The sequence below is a fragment of the Ostrinia nubilalis genome, chromosome 29, assembly GCF_963855985.1.
Source record: "Ostrinia nubilalis chromosome 29, ilOstNubi1.1, whole genome shotgun sequence".
Lineage (NCBI taxonomy): Eukaryota > Metazoa > Arthropoda > Insecta > Lepidoptera > Crambidae > Ostrinia > Ostrinia nubilalis.
Window position 1 is genome coordinate 6,027,866 of NC_087116.1, and position 13,930 is coordinate 6,041,795.

General features: G+C 40.6%; 2 protein-coding genes across 2 annotated transcripts in view; one reads left to right on the plus strand and one right to left on the minus strand.

Moving 5' to 3' along the window:
* Positions 1 to 13,930, minus strand: part of LOC135085585 (THAP domain-containing protein 5-like) — a 308,949-nt gene that overhangs the window by 267,759 nt on the left and 27,260 nt on the right. The gene's annotated exons all lie outside the window — the stretch shown is intronic.
* Positions 1 to 13,930, plus strand: part of LOC135085618 (protein diaphanous) — an 83,008-nt gene that overhangs the window by 55,347 nt on the left and 13,731 nt on the right. Inside the window, exons 19-26 of the mRNA XM_063980394.1 lie at positions 232 to 409; positions 3,658 to 3,834; positions 5,006 to 5,158; positions 6,963 to 7,081; positions 8,004 to 8,139; positions 9,303 to 9,467; positions 11,285 to 11,442; positions 12,575 to 12,654. Coding sequence (XP_063836464.1) covers positions 232 to 409; positions 3,658 to 3,834; positions 5,006 to 5,158; positions 6,963 to 7,081; positions 8,004 to 8,139; positions 9,303 to 9,467; positions 11,285 to 11,442; positions 12,575 to 12,654 — 1,166 coding nt within the window. The remainder of the gene's footprint in view (positions 1 to 231; positions 410 to 3,657; positions 3,835 to 5,005; positions 5,159 to 6,962; positions 7,082 to 8,003; positions 8,140 to 9,302; positions 9,468 to 11,284; positions 11,443 to 12,574; positions 12,655 to 13,930) is intronic.

The following is a 13,930-nucleotide window of genomic DNA, read 5'->3' on the forward strand; positions in this document are numbered from 1 at the left end:
ATTCGTCTCCTAAAAATCTCTTGCCGTGCCGTCCCAATAAGGTGCGTCCCTGATTCGATTCGTCTAGGCCCATCTACAGCGTCCCTTATTCGATGCGTCTTACTCCCATCTAACTGCGGTGTGAGTGTGGCGTGTCAAATTCAAATTCAAATTCAAATTATTTATTGCATGTCGATTCTGGGACACCCTGTATATCACAGCATTTATACGTTCCTATCTCAACTGACACAGGGTCCACACTCTCAAGAAGGTGAAAGACCTGAAGGTCCTGGACAGCAAGGCGGCTCAGAATCTGTCCATCTTATTGGGTGGTTCTCTAAAGCACCTGCCCTACGAGCGTATAAGAACAGCTGTGTTGCAGTGCGACAATACTGTGCTGACGGCTGATGTTTTGGATTTGCTTGTGCAGGTGAGGCATTGATTAGTAGCTAGATAACAATCGATTCATAATCGATTGTAAAAATATCGATTACTAACTTTGTGGCAATCGATTAATAATCGATACTGGAGAAGAATCGATTGAGAAATCGATTAGTAACTTTTGGGACAATCGATTTATAATCGATTAGTAACTTTGAGACAATCGATTTATATTCGATTGAAGAGTAATCGATTAGAAACTTATCGATTAGTATAGTAACTTTGTGACAATCGATTAATAATCGATTAGTAACTTTGTGACAACCGAGTAATAATCGATTAGAAACATCGATTATAATCGATTGAGAAATCGATTAGTAACTTTGTGACAATCGATTAGTAAATTTTATGAAGATCGATTGAAATCTATTCTAAGACACTCGATTAGTAATCGATTACCACACTCTGAAGAAGGTGAAAGACCTGAAGGTCCTGGACAGCAAGGCGGCTCAGAATCTGTCCATCTTATTGGGTGGTTCTCTAAAGCATCTACCATATGAGCGTATAAGGACGGCCGTGCTGCAGTGTGATAATACAGTGCTGACGGCTGACGTTTTGGATTTACTCGTGCAGGTGAGGCTTTGATTAGTAGCTAGATGACAATCGATTCATAATCGATTGTAAAAAAATCGATTACTAACTTTGTGGCAATCGATTAATACTCGAAGAAGAATCGATTGAGAAATCGATTACTAACTTTTGTGACAATCGATTTATAATCGATTAGTAACTTTGAGACAATCGATTTATAATCGATTAGTAACTTTGAGACAATCGATTTATATTCGATTGAAGAGTAATCGATTAGAAACTTATCGATTAGTATAGTAACTTTGTGACAATCGATTAGTAACTTTGCGACAACCGAGTAATAATAATCGATTAGAAACATCGATTATAATCGATTGAGAAATCGATTAGTAACTTTGTGACAATCGATTAGTAAATTTTATGAAGATCGATTGAAATTGATTCTAAGACACTCGATTAGTAATCGATTACCACACTCTGAAGAAGGTGAAAGACCTGAAGGTCCTGGACAGCAAGGCGGCTCAGAATCTGTCCATCTTGCTGGGTGGTTCCTTAAAGCACCTGCCCTATGAGCGTATAAGGACGGCCGTGCTTCAGTGTGATAATACAGTGCTGACAGCTGACGTTTAGGATCTACTTGTGCAGGTAATTTAACCTAAAAAGGCTATTACGATAACCGGTGTTTTTTGTAGGGAGTTTGACAGTTTTTCGTCGTTTGTTAAAGTCTAAGTAAGATGGTGCAACCCATCCTTCTAGCGCTTAACACTAGAAAGGCCGCCGTCCCATTTTTGTCCCACTCGCGAGTTTGATCAGCTCTAACTTTTTTATTTTTCAACGAAAGTCCATGAAACTTTTTGACTTTTTCTTTATTGAATTTTATCATTTTTTAATGTTTTTGATAATATAACATTAATAGAAAAAAATTTAAAATCGGTTTTACCTAGAAGCGCCACTGGGTCAATTTTGTCCCACCCTGGTATTTGCCACAATAATTCGATGAAGAGTCCTTTTTTCGAGGAGATACGAAAGTGGAGAGGTAAGGAGAGTTTAGGTGACTCGTGACAATGCAGAAATGTAAATATATTGTACTAGTTTTTGCCTGTGACTTCACCCGTGAGAAATTAAGTTTATCATAGAAAGACCTAATTTCTTGACACTTATCGTTGCTTTTTGACCAAATAACTGAACATTACTCTAAATTATAGCCTATATTATGTTATTCTGAAGTATAAACAATAAAATTGCAAAGTTTTATTAAGATCGGCTTAGTATTTTATGCGTAAAAGAGTGAAAAAACATCCATCGATCTAACCATGAATCCATACTCACTTAGTTCAAGTTCCAGGCATATATCCACCTATTTATCCATCCTATCCATTCATCAGTCCATCCATCCTTCAATTCATCAATATTTATTAACTTTTACATTTATAATATTAGTAGGAAGATGGCCTCTAGACATAAGCCAGTTCATACATTGTATGATTTGATACATTTTTAAAATGTGTGAGTTATAAAATTTTGAAGATTAAACGTACATAATTTTCATTGTAATTGGTCAAAAACTTAATTGTTTGTGTACAGATAACAGAAAAATAACCATACCTATAGAAATTCCTAAACACATAGTACACCAGATAGACAAAAAACCATACAAAAAAACTTTGTGCAAAATGTGCACTATTATTTTTAAGATATTTATTTTTTATTTAAAAATAATAATGACTAGTTAAAGCAGTAATTTCATGATTTTAATACAGTATACCACCACGTAATATGTGACTATTTTTAAATGAAACCAAAAATATCTAAATTTTAATAATTCCAAATTAAAATTGAATACATTTATATTTTTAAAGAAATAAGTACATATTGTTTTAACCACATAGATAAACCTTTTTTTAAGGATACTACAAATAGTTTTAACCATAATATTCATGCCTGAAACTTAAAAAATGTTACAAAATACATGCCGGGACAAAATTGACCCAGCGGCGCTTTTAGGGGGGTCGTAATCTTCGGCACTTCTAGTGTTAACTCAGTGCCTGAGGTATTTTTTTAAAATCTCTCAGTAAAGTAGTAGAGAAAAAAAAATCTATCAGTAACAGATTGGGGAAATATTGATTAATACTCGATGTACTGGGTCTTCTTGTACAGGTAAGGCGATTGATGATTATCGGTTAGTAATCGATTGGAAAAATTGATTACTAATCGATAATCTTGTGGAATGTGAAAACATTTATTAGTTATTTCTATGAAAATCTATTTATATCGATTATGCATGTAATCGATGGATAAATCGATTAGTAAATCTATGGACTAAATTGACAATATTCGATAAGTAAGTATCGAATATTGTCATTGTTTTGTGAAATCGAAATAAATAGTGGACTATCGACTTTAACAAGCAATTTTTTGTTCATTATGAAACAATCGAACAATAATCGATAGTGTTATTACACTATTGTTACACTATAATATAAAACTTAAATGTGGAGGCCGCGTACCGAAAAACGTAGCGTGGGACGTCCAATGTGGACCGACGACATCGTAAAGGTAGGAAGGTGCCGGATGCAGGCCGCTACCAACCGGGCAACATGGAAAGCATTGGGGGAGGCCTATGTTCAGCAGTGGACGTCCTATGGCTCAGATGATGATGATGAAAACTTAAATTTTCAGTAAATAAATAAATATCTTTGTCCCCAGTACCTCCCCCCAGCGGATCAGATGAAGAAACTAGCAGAGCTCAAAGACAAATGCTCCGAGTTGGTCGAAGCTGAGCAGTTTGCCGCTACCGTGGCTGATATTAAACGTCTGGCGCCGCGGTTACGAAGTCTCGCGTTCAGAGAACACTATGCTGAGACTATTGCTGAGGTCAAGCCGGTAAGTTGTTTTTTTTTCCTCTCTCGTAAATCTCTCCTATCCCTCTCTTAGATCTCTCCTACGACTCTCTTACCCCTCTCCTAGATCTCCCCTACGGCTCTTACCTCTCTAGCGTCTCTATTTTCTCTCCTACGCCTCTCTGAAATATCTCCTAGATATTGCCTACCCCTCTCTTAGATCTCTCCTGGATCTCTCCTAATACCATCCTAGATATCTCCTACCTCTCTCTTACCTTTCTCTCTTGCGTCTCAAGTGCGAGCGGGACAGCTGAGAACACTACGCTGAGACTCGCCATGTCAAGCAGGTCAGTGCCCTCTCTCTCACTCGAAGCCCGTACTGTTTCTTTCAGCCTCTATTCTTCTCCCTGTCCCTCTCTCTAAGCTACTAAGAACTCTAAAGACAAATGCTCTGAGCTGGTCGAAGCTGAGCAGTTTGCCGCTACCGTGGCAGATATCAAACGTCTAGCGCCGCGGTTACGAAGTCTTGCGTTCAGAGAGCACTACGCAGAAACCATCGCCGAAGTTAAGCCAGTAAGACGCTCTATTTTTCCCTCCTACGCCTCTTCTAAATCTCTCCTATCCCTCTCTTTGATCTCTCTTACCCCTCTCCTAAACCTCTCCTATCCCTGTCCTAAATATCTCCTATTCCTCTCTTAGATCTCTCTTAGCCCTCCTGGATCTCTCCTACCCCTCTCTTGGATCTCTCCTACCCCTCTCCTGGATCTCTCCTACCCCTCTCCTGGATCTCTCCTACCCCTCTCTTGGATCTCTCCTACCCCTCTCTTACCTCTCTCTAGCATTTCAAGTGCGAGCAAGACAGCTGAGAACACTACGCCGAGACTTCTTCTCAGCACTGGCCCATTTATTAGAGTACTTTTTAAAAGCCCTTTTGCATAAATAAATGAGTTTTATCAGTTTTTTACGGCCGTACAGTTACAGTTCTGACGGCCGAAGTGGCAGCAAGGTTCTGGAGTGGAGGCCACGTACCTCGTAGGACGTCCAGCCACAAGGTGGATCGACGACCTCATAAAGGTAGAGGGAAGGCGCTGGATACAGGCCGCCACCAACCGGCCATTGTGGAAAGCATTGGGGGAGGCCTATGTTCATCAGTGGACGTCTTGTGGCTGAAATGATGATGATGATGATGAGTTTTTTTTTACTATAATTTTCAGGACATAGTCTCGGGCACGGCCGCGTGCGAGGAGGTCAAGTCCAGCAAGAAGTTCGCCAAGATCTTAGAATTACTACTGCTGTTAGGGAACTACATGAACACCGGATCTAACAACGCTGGCGCGTATGGGTTCGAGATCAGCTTCTTGACTAAGGTAACTTATTATACTTGTTTAAAATTATTATGGGGAACATTGGTTTTAGGATTTACTTGCTATGATATTATCAAGAGATGTGTGTGGCTGTACTAAATGTATGGAAGCTGGAAACATTGAATTTTCGGATATATCCATTTTAATCTGTAACCTATTATTAAGACTGTTTGATAGAGCTCGTGAAGCACTTTCAGGATCAGTAACCAGTTTTTCGATATCTTGTATAGTTTAGAAATAATCGACTGAGATCACTTATCGTTACCCTGTATGTATGTATAGCGTGTATATTTGTTGCAATTCGCGAAGATGAGTGAGCTTTACATGTGTGGTGGCTCGCTACTGTTCGTTTTTCAAGTGTTGATAGACATTACACTATCGTTATGTGCATGTACACGTACACAATGCCAATAAAAGTTTCACCAACACCAATTCAAACTATCGTGCGTACATTGCCACTGTGACTTGAGGATCACGATCTTTCGCTTGTCAGTCTGTGTTGACCACCAAGTTACGAAGCCCAAGTAAAGCTCACGCTAAGAGGTATGGGAACGGCGCGGTACGCGTCAAACGTCAGATGTGCGTCAGACTCGTATGCTCTGTCACGTCAAATGTCACCCCTCCCGTGCACTGGCTGAGTTAAGCGCTAGACAGTTTTGCCAATCCATTTTGATATCTTGTTTATGGTTTTTTTTTACTTATAGCCTGACCAGGAACATAAAAACCCTGGCATAGAGGCGCCTCAATTGCATTTGATAGTGCAACACTGAGTACAGTCGTACCTGTGTTAAATTAATAGGCTAACTTTATGTATCAGGATTCAGGATTACGGGCTAATTTGATATTTTCATAAATTAACGAAAAAATATTATTATAGGTAACCTGGTTTAAATAAATTAAATGAAACCATCAATCGAGCTAGTAGGATTTATTTTATTATTCATCAATAATCAAATTCAGAACTTGAATATTCAACTACAATGTCTGCTCATGAACGCATCAAACTCGGTACTTCTTTCCCAATTCCATAAAATTCAACACTTAGAAAGTGACAAAAAACTTTAAAATAGGTAGTTGAAACAAACCACAGCTAATTTTCATAGTGGACTGTACTATACGATAAACATGTCAGTCAATTTGACAACCTTTGTCGGAAACATTATTCAATGAAAATATTGTCCGAACCCTTAGTATTTCTCTTCGACAAATACTTTAACACATTGTGAACCACTTTTCTTTCACGACTTTAAAAAGATTTTAGCAACTTAATTCACAAAATCAATTGCATACATTTAAAATAAAGTTTGTTTACACTTTGACAGCAATAGACTGACATGCAAGGTGACATGTCAATGAAGTTTTCAGTTACTGTTGCCATTAAAAGAAATTAGTACCATTAGTTTTCCGCAACATGGCGAGGGTTTTTATGTTCCTGGTCAGGCTATACTAATATTGATATTTTTCTTACTTTTGAAGTACTGTCTTGTGCAATGTATGTACTCTGTTTTGGCTTTATTTTGAGTTTCCTTATAAATAGCTTCTGCATAATTACCGCCTGAAGGCTTAGTGTGAGTTACATCAAAGGTCCTAGTGAGCGCGTTAAAAAAATATATGAAAATTTTAGTTCTTGAAGGTTTCCGCTAGAGGCGGTGTACAATCCGTCATACATTTAATTTCATTTTTTAGCCGCTCACTAGTGACAACATTGATGTAAACTCACACTTAGCCCTCAGTTCCTATCCCAGTAAATATACAGTCCACTCGCTGGCGAGTCAAAACCGTATAATTCTCTTTGTTTTGTTTACAGTTAACATCAACGAAAGATCTAGAAAACAAGCAGACGTTACTTCACTACCTAGTAGAGACGATAGAAAACAAGTTTCCCGACGCGCTGACCTTCGCCGAAGAGATGCCACACATCGACAGGTATATAGGTTACTAGCGGCCGCCCGCGACTTCGTACGCGTGGATCCCGTTTTACCCCCTTCATCTATCTTACGCGGTTTAGATTTTTTCATACAAATGTATTTTCCCGCTAACTCCCGTTCCCTTGGGAATTTTTCAATATCCTGTTGTAACTAAGCTTTAAGTTTACTAAGATACCTGCATGCCAAATTTCAAGCGTCTAACTTAAGCGGCTTAGACTTTTCATACAAAAGGATTTTCCCGCTAATTCCCGTTCCCGTGGGAATTTCGGGAATTCCTTTCTTAGTGCACCTCTACGGTACCTAAGCTACGTCCCTTCCAAATTTCAAGTGCCTACGTTTAGTCGTTTAGGCTGTGCGTTGATCTGTCACTAAGTCAGTCAGTTTCTCCTTTTATATATTTAGATTTGTCAGTCTGTCTGTGTAGTTCTCACTTATAGCGCATTCGTTCGTTTCAGCCGAAATTCGTCCACTGCTGGACAAAGGCCTCCCCCAAGGATTTCCACAAAGACCGGTCCTGCGCCACTCGCATCCAGGCACCTCCCGTTACCTTCACCAGATCGTCGGTCCACCTAGTGGGAGGCCTGCCCACGCTTCATCTTCCGGCTCGTGATCGTCACTACAGAACCTTGCTGCCCATCGGCCGTCAGTTCTGCGTACTATGTGCCCTGCCCATTGCCACTTCAGCTTGCTGATCCGTCGGGCTATGGCAGCGACTTTAGTTCGTTTATGGATCTCATTTCTGATTCTGCATCTTGAATCATCATCATCATCTCAGCCATAGGACGTCCACTGCTGAACATAGGCCTCCCCCAATGCTTTCCATGTTGCCCGGTTGGTAGCGGCCTGCGTCCAGCGCTTTCCTGCTACCTTTATGATGTCGTCGGTCCACCTTGAAAAAATAAACAAATTCTTCCCCACAGAGCGGCGCGTGTCTCCATGGAGAATCTCCAAAAGTCTCTGAAGAAAATGGAGAATGATATCAGGGCTCTTGAGACGGATCTCAATAACTCACGGGTGCCGCAGTGTCCGGACGACCTGTTCCATGAGAAGATGACTGTATCCTTTACAAATCATCATCATCATCAACTGATGAAGTGGTGGTAGGGCTTTATACAGGATGTCCCAAAAAGTAGTGTCAAGCCGAAGCCCAGAGGTAGAGCGTCACTAGGGCTGCCCGAATCACCGCGACTTTAGATAGTTTTCGAGTTATGTTTTTTTTTACTACATTACAGGATTTTTACCTTTTTTTTTAGTTTATATTCGTGTTATGGATGTAAGTAAATAGTTCTGAATCAGCTAGGCCTAGTATTCATATAATAATAATTAAAAAAATCAGGCATTACATTATCTATTCGCGCCAGTGACCAAAAAAGTGCCCAACGACAAATATTTAAAACTATCATATCTCGAAACCTATCAAAAAATGCGGAACATACATGGGGGTGATTCGGGTAGCCCTAGTGATGACCTCTGGGCTTCAGCTAGACACTACTTTTTGGAACACCCTGTATTGGGGCGTGAAAAAATGTCGTGAAAAGGGCCTAAAATTACATTCTAATAAGGAATTTAAAGTGCAGCCGGCCTAACTAGTTATCGCAACTAATATAGTCTGGTCTGTGAGCACGTAGAATTTTGTCCAATGACCCCAAGCTGCCCATCCTTATCGCTCGCGCGTAATTATGTTGCTGTCGCGCTCGCACACTCACTGCGGGCGCCCGTCGCACAGTCGCGACAGCAATATAATGACGCGCGAGCGATAAGGATGGGCAGCTTGGGGTCATTGGACAAAATTCTACGTGCTAACAGACCGGGCTTTAGCTAATATCTCACAAGATTTCACGAAGGCGAGTGAGCTTTACATGTGTGGTGGCTCGCTACTGTTCGTTGTTCAAAAGTTTTGACAGACATTACATTATCGTTATGTGCATATACACGTACACACAAGTAAAGCTCACTCGCCTTCGTGAGTTGCAAGAACTGTAATTTTATCCAATTACAAAACGTGACATAATTTGAATTCTTCTTCTTTTCGTGTCGACAACAAACCTACACAGTGTCAGCCCAAAACTCCGCCACAAGAGTGGCGTTGTCAGCAGCACTCATCAAATCCTCCTGAGTGCAGTTGCTTGGGCAATAATTTGAATTTATCCGTTAACAGGGCAATAATTTGAATTTATCCGTTAACAGTTTTAATTTCAATTTCCTTAACCGCAAACCAGCCATTCGCCAAAGAGGCGCGCTCTCAGTGCGACCTGCTTCATTCAATGTGCCGCAAGATGGAGGCACTTTACAAGGAACTAGCAGAGTACTTCGTGTTTGACCCTCAGAAGTACGCTTTGGAGGAATTCTTCGCTGATGTCAAGACATTCAAGGACTCTTTCACGGTAAGATATTAGTTAGAGACACGTACAAAAGATAGGGAGATATGGGGAGAGCGAGAGAGACGTCGGCAGAACGAGACGGACGGAGATATAGACTTTCAGAGACTCCTTTACGGTGAGTTGACATTTTGACAAACATTTTTACTTTTTTAGCTACATAGGGACACGGTGAGAGCGAGAGGGGTATATGCTGGAGGAGAGAGAGACATAAAGTCTTTATTTATCCTTCACGGCGGGCCTTACATGGGGAGAGAGCGAGAGAAATGTAGGTAGAATCAGAGGGAGATAGATAACTCTTACGGTGAGATGCAAGGAGAAAGCTAGAGAGGCGTGACAAAGCAAGACACAGCTCAACAGATAGCACTTTCATCGCTGTAGAGTGGGGGAGAAACAGGTATGGTAGTAAAAACAATGTAGGAAGAATGCGAGACAATACAAGAAAGAGCGAGACATTTGAGAGTGAGTAATAGAGACAGAGAGAGAGAGAGAGAGAGAGAGCTAGTGCAACATGAAGGAAGATCTTTTTCTTTATTCGAGTTAAGCGACTGTTCTTAGTAGAGTTCTGGTATCCTAGTTTCTACTAGAGACCTATCTTAGTCCTAGAAAAACCTATGATGGGGCTGAAAAAGCGAGACAAAAAGACAAACGGATGTATAGTCAACAGCATAGTAAGACTATACATTCTTGTTGCAAAGTCGCCTCTATAGCAACGACATAAGACACAGTGTCGCCAAAGAGACGCGCTCTCAGTGCGACCTGCTTCATTCAATGTGCCGCAAGATGGAGGCACTTTACGGGGAACTAGCAGAATACTTCGTGTTTGACCCTCAGAAGTATGCTTTGGAGGAATTCTTCGCTGATGTCAAGACCTTCAAGGACTCTTTCACGGTGAGATATATATAGGGGGGAGCTAGAGGGAGATCGTCAACCCACAAGGTGGACCGACGACCTGATAAAGGTAGCAGGAAGGCGTTGGATGCAGGCCGCTACCAACCGTACGATGTGGAAGTCATTGGGGGAGGCCTATGTTCAGCAGTGGACGTCCTGTGGCTGAAATGATGAGAGGGAGATAGAGGATTCTTTTCACCAGGGAGAGAGCGAGAGAGGCGTAGGCAGAGCAAGACACAGCTCAACAGATGGTTGACAGTCTGACAGACATTTTTAGCTACACAGGAACACGGTGAGAGCGAGAGGGGTATATGCTGGAGGAGAAAGACATAAAGACTCCTTCACGGCGAGATATAGACAAGGAGTGAGCGAGAAAGGCGAGGGTAGAGAGAGAGGCAAATAGAGGAGTCTTTTACGCAGTCATAGGTAGGGAACAAAAAAGTCGTGGAGAATCGTGACACAGCTGGATAGGTGACACTTTTGTCACTGTAGAGCGAGAGAGATAAAAGACAGTGAAAGGCAGGTATAGTAGTAAAACAATCTAGGAAGAAAATACAAGAAAGAGCGAGTAAATTGAGAGAAAGTAAGAAGAGATGCCTGAGTTTGACAGAGATAGTGGACTAGTGTGCCGGTTTTATTCAAGTTAAGTGACGTTTATGTACGTCTAGGGCATGAAAGTGTGTTCCTTAGTTTTAAAACAGTTATGCGCTGTACTTAGTTATTATAGAAATATTGATAAACTAGCTTTTGCCCGCGAAATTTAGTTTGTCATAGATCGTTATAAATTATAGCCTATATGTTATTCTGGGTTATAAACAATAATACTGTAAAGATTTTGCGTCAAAGAGCAACATGTTGACATCCAGACAAACTTTCGCGTTTATAATATTAAGTAGGACAATGTTGCCTAAAATACAATATCCTGTCCACAGACGGCCCACCAAGAGAACGTTCTGATCCGGGAAACGGAAGAACGCGCGCGCAGGGCACGCGAGGCGCGCGCCGCGGCAGAAAGAGAGAGGCGCGACAGACAGCATCGGTACAAGCAGTTTGTGGATATGGACCAGGCGCAAGAGGGCGTTATGGACAGGTTAGTAGACGCTACGCGACGCTACATGACGCTACACGAAGCTAGGTGACGCTACGCGATGCGACGTGACACTACGTGACATGACGCTGCTACATAACGCGACTCGACGCTACACAACGCTACACAATGTGACAAGACGCTACATGTCACAATGCGACAAGACGCGACGCTACACTACATGACGCTATAGGACGCTACACGACGATACACAACGCGACGCGATGCCAGTTTGCAACGCTACAGGATGCGACGCCATGCTACATGACGCTACACGACGAGTCGCCACATGACGCGACGTGACGCGACGCGACAAGACGCTACGTAACGTTACAGGACGCTATCGAATGCTACAGGATGCTATATGACGCAAAAGGATGCATGCGTACATGGCGCTATAGACAACGCAACATAAGACGTGACGTGACATGACGTGACGGTACACGACGCTACATGACGTGACGCTACCTACTACGACACGACGCGACATGACGTGACGAGACAAGTCACAATAGTTGACTCGTTTCGTCACATCGAGGGGGGGTTATCCTGTAATCTTTATCTATTCTATACTTATAATAAATCTGTAGAGAGGTCAATTCTGTACATGAAATATATTTTCAAAATAACTATCAGGGGGTGATTAGTGATCGATACTGATGCCAAAAATGCAATCAGTAAAATTTTTGTCTGTCTGTCTGTCTGTCTGTCTGTCTGTCTGTATGTTCCTTATAGAAACAAAAACTACTGGACGGATTTTAACGAAACTTGGTACAATTATTCTTCATACTCCTGGGCAGGTTATAGTATACTTAGAAATTCCCACGGGAATAGGAATTAGCGGGAAAATCCTTTTGTATGAAAAATCTAAACAGCTTAAGTTAGACGCTTGAAATTTGGCATGCAGGTACCTTAGTAAACTTAAAGCTTAGTTACAACAGGATATTGCAAAATTCCCACGGGAACGGGAGTTAGCGGGAAAAAACATTTGTATGAAAAAATCTAAACCGCGTAAGATAGATGAAGGGGGTAAAACGGGATCCACGCGTACGAAGTCGCGGGCGGCCGCTAGTTTAGAATAAAACTTTTAAACATGTTTTTCGACATACATTTAATAATAATTAATTTGTTACAGTTTAATGGAAGCGCTACAGAGCGGATCTGCGTTTAGTAGAGAACGGCCGAGGAAGAAAGCCAACCCGAGGGTAGCTGGAGGTAAGAATGTTATTGTGATACTAATACTAATTTAGAATATACACTAGCGAGTAAAAATATGGAATCACCCTACTTGTTCCGAGCGATCGTAAGAATTAAATGACTAAAAAACAAATAAAAATGGTACCATTTTAAAGGTAATATACTGGTCATCATAAAAATCGCCCCACCTACGTTTTACAGGAAACCTCGTTTCTACTGACACAATCATGGTGCCCTAACAATATTGGTGTTATTTGAAAGCCCAATAAATATCCATCAACATAACATAAAGAAAACACATTTAATTTCTTAATAAACGATTAACATAATAATATACAATATATGTGACTTGAAAAAAGACCTAACTTTGGGCTCACCTCTGGGATCAATTAGACCAATTTTTATGGTTATAAAACGAAATAATGATCTCACGTGTCCTCTTTAACAGATGGATAGCGATTAATCCCAACTTAACAGTATTAAAACCATAAAAGTTGGCTCAAGCGTAACTACCTATTTTTTGAAGAAGTGACTCTGGATTCTTCTAAAGACACATTTTTGGGGTAAAAACCTTTCCTTTAATGAAATGAACTTTAGAAATAGGCTTTCAAATGGTGCCAACATTTTTGGGAAGTGGGAATGCATACGTTTGAAAGTGCTTGTCGCGGGAGAGTCGATTTTTGTGATGACCAGTGTATTTTATACTTTAAATTGATACTAACATACATAGTCATTCAGTTCTTATGATGGCTTGGCTGGCACTAAACACAACGGGGTGATTCCATACTTTTGCTCGTAAGTATAGTTCTTGCAACTCACGAAGGCGAGCGAGCTTTACTTGTGTGTGTGTACATGCACATAACGATAGTGTAATGTCTATCAAAACTTGGGAACAACGAACAGTATCGAGCCACCACACATGTAAAGCTCACTCGCCTTCGAGAATTGGAACAACTAGGCAACTGTACTAAAATAGAAATATTAAAATCTTATAATTTAGAATAGTTCATACGAACTTTAAAATACTGTTTTTATCTTTTTATCTCTGACAGAAAGTGAAAAAGGATTAAGAAATAAACGATGTTATAAAATTGTGATTATTAACATAATAATGAAATCAACTGAATAAGTAAAATATTACAATATAGGGTAAGACACCCCGTTTTTGCTCACTGTACTAGGTACCTTTTGAAGTTATAAAAAAAAAAACATTTTTTTACACTTATCTTGTATTACTAAAATTTTTGAGTGACCAAAAACGGTGTAAAGATAGCCAAAACAGTATTCACAAAGA